Source organism: Mesitornis unicolor, unplaced genomic scaffold, assembly GCF_000695765.1.
Source record: "Mesitornis unicolor isolate BGI_N332 unplaced genomic scaffold, ASM69576v1 scaffold3291, whole genome shotgun sequence".
NCBI lineage: Eukaryota > Metazoa > Chordata > Aves > Mesitornithiformes > Mesitornithidae > Mesitornis > Mesitornis unicolor.
The window spans coordinates 6,434-13,421 of record NW_010161492.1 but is presented as its reverse complement, the minus strand read 5'-3'; the positions used below and the strand labels follow the sequence as shown (position 1 = coordinate 13,421).

Here is a 6,988-nt window from a genome sequence, read left to right as displayed (position 1 = left end):
TCTTCTGTTTTATTTCTTCTTTTGGTGTTGAGGCTCTTCAATGAAAACTACACATAGGCACTTCGTGTTTTCTTATAGCTACAGCATAAAGCCTCAAATACATCCCAGGGCAATCAAGCCAACTAGAAAATTAAGCCAAAATGAAATCTGCATTTGCAAGGAAACAATTACCTTTATCAATAAACCGACATCACAGCTTTAACAGCCCAAGTAGGCTGTTTAGGTACTTAAAGTTACAAAGAAAAAGGTCCTGATATTCAGAAAACTCCAGATCTACTTTTTTTATAAATACTGAATTTAACTGTGCAAGATTTAAAAAAAAAAAAAACAACTTAAAGAAGCTGGTGACACAAGTTAAGAATAATCAAGCTACTATCTTAAAAACAGTAGTCTGAGAAAAACACTGGTATTATGGGCTTACCATTATCTTTAGTGACATGGAACAGTCTGAGCAGAGAAAAGGTTAACAGCTTTACTTTTTCAGGTCAATTTATGTTACCAGAACATTGACACAACTGGAGCATAAAGCGGCTCTAAAAACCTGTGATTATTTTTATTCCCCCCCTCACCGTCCTTTCTTCATTAATAAAATTCCACCCAGAATGCTCCTGAGCAGCAGTCCTTGGGCATTTTCCATGCTGCAGCCATGTTCTCTCTAACATCCACATCTGTAGTAACTCCATTCCCTTGTACACGTTCCACTAACATCTACTGGGTGAGTCTTCTCCTAGCTGTTACTACTTCTAAACTCAAATTTGAAGCAGAACATGCAATTCTATTCAAACTCATGTACACATCCTCATCAACAGAGGCATAATTTTCTTTTGTCTGGAGAGACTGAGGTATCAGGAGAAGAGCAGACTAGGACTCAACACACAGAAGACTGAATACAGTGCTCAGTTCTACTCTGAAAACATCAGCTAATTACAACAAAATGAAGTTTGTTACTATTGAATTTATAGTAACTGGAATTCTCATATAGGTTAATAAATCTTCAATAACTTCAACAAAACTTTATTACAGTTTCTGTTTTAAGGTAGCTTAATAAAATTAACTCTAGTGTTATATTACCATGTCACTGGAAGCTTGGGAAGTCAAGTCAAAATAAATTTTTATTTTAATTGTTTCAAAATACAAGACTAAAATCTACATAATTATTAAAATAGGCTTACAGGTATTCTTTGATTAACAGTTTGCAACACAACAAAGGCATGTTTTATATGCAGTATTTTCTCACCATTTTAACATACAGGTACTGCTAAAATTTTTCAAGTAAAAAAAGCATACTCTGAGTAGCCAATACAGCTAATTACATTCTTGCATCTTAAGTTATGTATAGGAATTTCAGGATTCTCTTAATTACTTTCCCAAAACTAAGTAATACTCAAGTCTGCAGGTACATAAACTGTCATTAATGAACATAACCACATTGATTAGGTAGTCTAAAGACAACCAGAACTTAAAGGGTTTCACTGATTAAGAGCTCAATTTTAAGACACCTCTTGGGCAAATAACTACTTCCATTTTTAAATTCCAATAGGTAACTGGTCAGTATTAGTCACTTAAATTGTGGTTTAAGAAAAACTAAATGTAACATGCAAACTGTACCTTAAAACTCAGAAGAAAATCCACATGCACCAAGCAAGCCAAAAGTGGTTTTCCCATATAAACTCTTAAACATGCCAGTTAGTTATCAGGGGAAAAGCATGCAAACAATCAGTAAAACCTGGAAGTTTGTCAACTCTTAATTTTAAACTTCAAACTACTCAAGCAAAACCAACTGTATTGAAACAGGTAGAACAGGAACATAAACTTGAAGCAACTTTTTGAAAAAAGGTTATACTGCATATATTAACTGAACTGTAGTAACATCAAGTTAACGAATTTATAGATACTTCGAAGTCCTCGTTGATCAAACACTTTTGAGTACTGCTCTTCCTTTTCTGAAGTGATGCACCTTCCTCTCCTAGAATAGCAGAAAAAACAGAAATCTTTTTCTAAATAATATTCAGAATGAAATTACTTTCATGATAAAAACTTATAATGAAAGTTTCAAGTTTCATGGTAAGTCTCTCAAGACATTCTATACTCTATTCAGCCCCCTCCAAAATTTACACAGCTTCTGTATTCCTGCTTCAGAGTACACGTCTAGTCCACATGCCTGTCCTTTTAAAAAAGGAAGCAAATTCTTAAATGTAACATTAACAAACAGAAATTAACCACCACTTTGAATGCAATCAGAAACTGCAATTCTACAAAGACTGAACACACAGCAAAAATCTGCTATATGGCTACCAACCTAAACTACAGCTTATTGGTTAAGGCATAGATATTTTATGCAAAGTATGAAGAGCCACCATCCAACAGTGGATACTTAACTGGTATAAAGACTACCAAGGCTCAAACTCAACATCCTGTATCCAAACTAGGGAGTAACCCACTGTGGTTTCACCAATTTGTCATTGAGAAACTATTGGCGAGCTTCTGCCTTAAATGTCTGAATTGACAGTTCAGCAAATTTTTTAATGCTATCTCCACTAAATCCACTGAATCCAATTTCAGCACTTGCTTCCAGCATGAAGCAACCGAGAGCCAAACCCATACATCTCGGAGCATGTACAAGAAAAAAGCCTCAGATGACATTCCAGATATGAATCTCCATCTTTATGATATTCTGTAGGTGAAGAAACTGAAGGTCAGCTGTGTTTCCTGGATTTAATTTTGCTTTTGTTTCATACCTTAAAATAGTCTTCTTGTGATACAAGGGTGTTCCTCAGACGGTTCTCAGGATTAAAGAGACAGGATACTACTGTTTGTATGCTCCTGTCCACAGACTTCTGAAATACAGTTACAGACATCTAGAACAACACTGATTTTCGCAGTTACTACTAGCAATGTGAATGTATCAGTGTTTACTTTGCATTCAGGATTCCTCTCAACTGCTTTGCATTTCTCACGTTCTTCGTCTTCTTCCTCCCCCTTCCTCTTTCCAAAAAAAAAAAAAACCACCTTTTAATCTCGGTAACTCATTATTACCCTTAGATGTTGCAATATACAGTTCTGACAAGTGACATGCCAGTTCAGTAGGCTGACAGCTGGAAAGTTAAGTCTCCTCTAGAAAATTTACTTCATAGCCAACTGTTGGCCAAACTGGGCTCACCTTCCACAAAACAAAGTGGAGTAAACAGTTACTCATTCAGGTGTCTGAAGCCTAAAATAAAAAACTGTGTAAGATAGCAGGCAGTGTTACCTAACATCTTTTTAGTACCTGTAGTTTCCCCTGTAATTCTCAGCATGTTTAAATGAAGCCTTGTCACTTAAAAACATTACTGTACTTAATGAAGTAGAACACATTTTAAACAGCCCTCAGCAATACAGACAAGTGGTGACAGTTTTAAGGAAGCATGTACGGCTTCTGAAGTCATACACAAAAATCAGATACAATGGACAGAGCAACTGGCTGAAGCATCAACTATAACCTTGATCCCTAGGATACTGATCAGAGGCCCACTTCATCAAGCCACATCACCTTCATGTGCAAAGAGGCTTTATGACAACATTGAAGTTTTAAGAAAGCACTTACCTTTTGAGGACTGTTAACAGACAACTGTGTGGGCTCTGGAACAGCACATTCTGTCTGTGTAAATTCTGGATCCTCAGTGCAGTGATAGCTTACTGAAGTATAGACCTGCAGAGTTGTTTTAAATGTTGCAGTTTCAGTAACACTGGGAAAACACGTGTAGTTGGGTTGTTACTGGTCCTCACCTATCCATAAGCTATGCCAACTTTATTTTCACACTTTTGATAAAGTTTCACAAGTTGGGGAACTACTGTATCCTGATCTGTTTTATTAAGACAGTTCTACTTCCTTTCAAGGATATATTCTAATAAGTTGTCTTTTCTCCTCACTGTAACCATTCCTTCGAGTTAGCTCCTCAACATACTTCCTCCACGCATGGGTTCTGCCAGCTAGTGCACTGAGCAATGAAGGTATGCACTGAGAATTAGAGACAACCAGCAGGTAGCTTCAAGAGATCAAGCACTAAAATTAAAAGGGAAGCAAACCATCTACTATCACAGCCCTTCCAAGCTGCTTTCCCTATACAGTTCCTTCTTGTTTGAAGCTTCCTTCATGCTAATGTAACTACAATTTTTTCAACAAAAAACTCTAGAAAAGCACAAGCCATTTTACAGCTTTCATAAAACAATCCCCACCTCCCTCTGCTTAGAGCGCAATGTTGCAATTGGCAACCCAGAACACAGTTTAATTACAATAGCGAAGAGGCTAACATCCTTCCAAATGTTTCCAGAGAGGATTGGCAGCTTTTATAGACAATTTTACCAGGATGCATGGCAGGGTTAAGCATTCTTACTTTTCAACGGCAGAACGTTTCGGAGGTAATATGTTTGGCTAGTTGACTGGTTACACTTTTCTCCTCTTCAAAGCAGTCAGTTTTACCCAGACTTCACAATAGTTCTCCCTTTCTTGCAATATCATTTTAAGGATGTTATTTGCGATCATACACAATGTATACACAAGACATACCTGACTCCCAAAAGCCCTTTAACACCAAAACTGTAATTTCAAGCTGCCAATACCGAGATGTGAAAACCTACAACATTAGCCAACTACTCCTTTCTGAGCACCATCTCCAACCATGAAAAGTCTCACATCTCACCTCATGATAACTAGGGCATTCAATTTATGAATAGAAATTCTGAATATCCTATAAACAAGTAGGTAGGTATAAAAGGATGAAGTTCCTGACCTCCTTATGTGCCTGTCTCCTTAAGTATCATTCTTTAAAGACTCAAAGGATGCTTAACTGAGATAGTTCTGGAAGAGTTGTCTGGTCATGTATTCAAGCTTAAAACATCTAATGAAAACCACTGTGCACACCTACTCTAAACTGGCTTCCTACCATTTAATTATTAAGTGATATACTGTGGCAGTGTCATGTTCATGGATGTTATTCAGCAAAAATTATTTCAAGCCAACAGGATACACCAATATTTCAGTGACTTCTGAACTCTTTTAAAAGAGTCTGTTTCTGCACCCATTAAAGCAAAGGTAATTCTCACTAACGGAAATACACTTTGCCATGAAAACAATAAGGCTGCTTCTCTGCTGAATAGCTCAAAAGCAAAGCTTAGTACATGTGACTGGAAGTGACGAGAAATTAAGTATTTTTCCAATATGATCAAAGACAGAATTGTCAGATGCATGTGGGTAGCAATATACGCAAAAATTGCTATTTCCTTTATTTTTCCCCATTTACCTTCCACACATTCTACATCCTACATCCTACATTCTACACCACTGCAAACTGGCTTCAAAGAACAACATTCAGAAGAAAATTAAGTATCACAGCTTTTGAACACTTAATAGAAACTGTACTCAATAAATACAAGACCATATCCAAAGAACACAAAGCCTAAAATGCAAATTTAAGTTTCAACACCATTAAAGAAACAGTATTTTTATCTCTTGTGGGTTTCATTTGTGTAAAGCCACAGAAAGCGAGTAATTTCTTTAGAAGCCATCAGCACCATCTACAGTCTAAAGCAGCCTGGCAAATAATTTTTAAAAATTGTTGAAAGGAGTAAAAAAAAAAAGTGTTTGCAAAGCAGAATATTTTGAGGCTTTTTAAATTTTTTAAAACAATTGAATAATAAGCAGTAATATTATACATCTCTTGTAAGTCACGATTGTGCATTGGGTCATCGCTTATTCTTCCTTCAACTTTTCATTAAAAAACCAATTCTATTCATGTTACAACTCCAGAATTCTGTGACTAGTAGTTATGGAGCAACACTACAGAACACGTAGTTATGTTCTGCTAGGCAGTTCCTAAAAACATCGTACCAGTAGGAAATCCTAAACAATTACCTACTCCGTAAGCAGCTACAAATCTGCATAGATCAGACCACATACAGATCCAGTTAAGTAACAGTACGAGTTGTCCAAACAGTCTGCTAATCTAGAATGTAACTTTGGTGACTTACCGGAGGCATAACATAATTTCTTTGCTCCCCAGCAAGCCATTGTGGTTGAACCTTAAACAAGAATTAGACAAGAACAAGCTTTTATTCATTTATTTCCATCACAGTCAAGTAACTGCTCTTTAAGGGCCACCATTTATAACATTACGTATCTGGATTTTTGATTAAACAGTAGTTTAGTCTCCTATCCAGTAAGATAGCTTTTTCACGTGTACCTCATGTAGTGTTTAGCATAAGGTCATCCTTACCACTCAACTACCTCTTTCCACTTTTCAAAGTTTGAAAAAAGAATTCTAATTAGGAAAATAAGGGGAATCACAGCAGCACCTCTGAAAACATCTCAAACCTCTAGTTACTTCGAGTTACTAAGCTACTTCTAGTTTAGCTTCAGTAACAGGACTTATCCACACATTTCACTTATGAATTCAAAAATCACTATCAGCTAAGTGTCTTCCCAGATTTATATAGTAAAAGACTCAGATTCTGTTTTCATCAACTACTTGAACTACAGCAGGTACAAATGCAAAGCTCCTTTCCACAAGAGTACTACTGATCCATGTACAAGTTCTTGCTAATTTGAAAGTTGATTTATCATTACATATTTCAGAAAAAAATCATACTAAAAAAATAGTATGCTAAGTTACTCAACAGTTTTTATTGCATTAGAATAAAAATATCACTAATTTTGTTTTTATTTTTGATTTCTATGAAGCAGGAGCTGAAGGGAAACAGAATTCACAGAAACACAGATCAAACTCCACTTAACACTCTTCATTTCATCCAAGTTTTGTCAGGTATCAAACAGCTTTTCTGCTGCTACTGAAGAATTACATACCTGATAGTTGTAGGCTGGCTGATATCCTACAGGAACTTGTTGCTGTATCAGCAAAGCTGGTGAACTATATGGGTACGTCTGCAAATAAAGTATTTTTTAAAAAAGCACACATTTGAAGCATGGTATTTTAAAGTTACTTAAAAAGCCAGG

General features: G+C 36.1%; 1 protein-coding gene across 1 annotated transcript in view; it reads right to left on the bottom strand.

Moving 5' to 3' along the window:
- Positions 1-1,912: 1,912 nt before the first annotated feature.
- Positions 1,913-6,988, bottom strand: part of DAZL (deleted in azoospermia-like) — a gene marked incomplete at its 5' end in the record, with an annotated part of 10,626 nt that continues 5,550 nt past the window's right edge. Inside the window, 5 exons of the mRNA XM_010193050.1 lie at positions 1,913-1,966; positions 2,739-2,837; positions 3,584-3,688; positions 6,007-6,057; positions 6,839-6,916. Of these exons, the coding sequence (XP_010191352.1) occupies positions 1,913-1,966; positions 2,739-2,837; positions 3,584-3,688; positions 6,007-6,057; positions 6,839-6,916 (387 nt within the window). The remainder of the gene's footprint in view (positions 1,967-2,738; positions 2,838-3,583; positions 3,689-6,006; positions 6,058-6,838; positions 6,917-6,988) is intronic.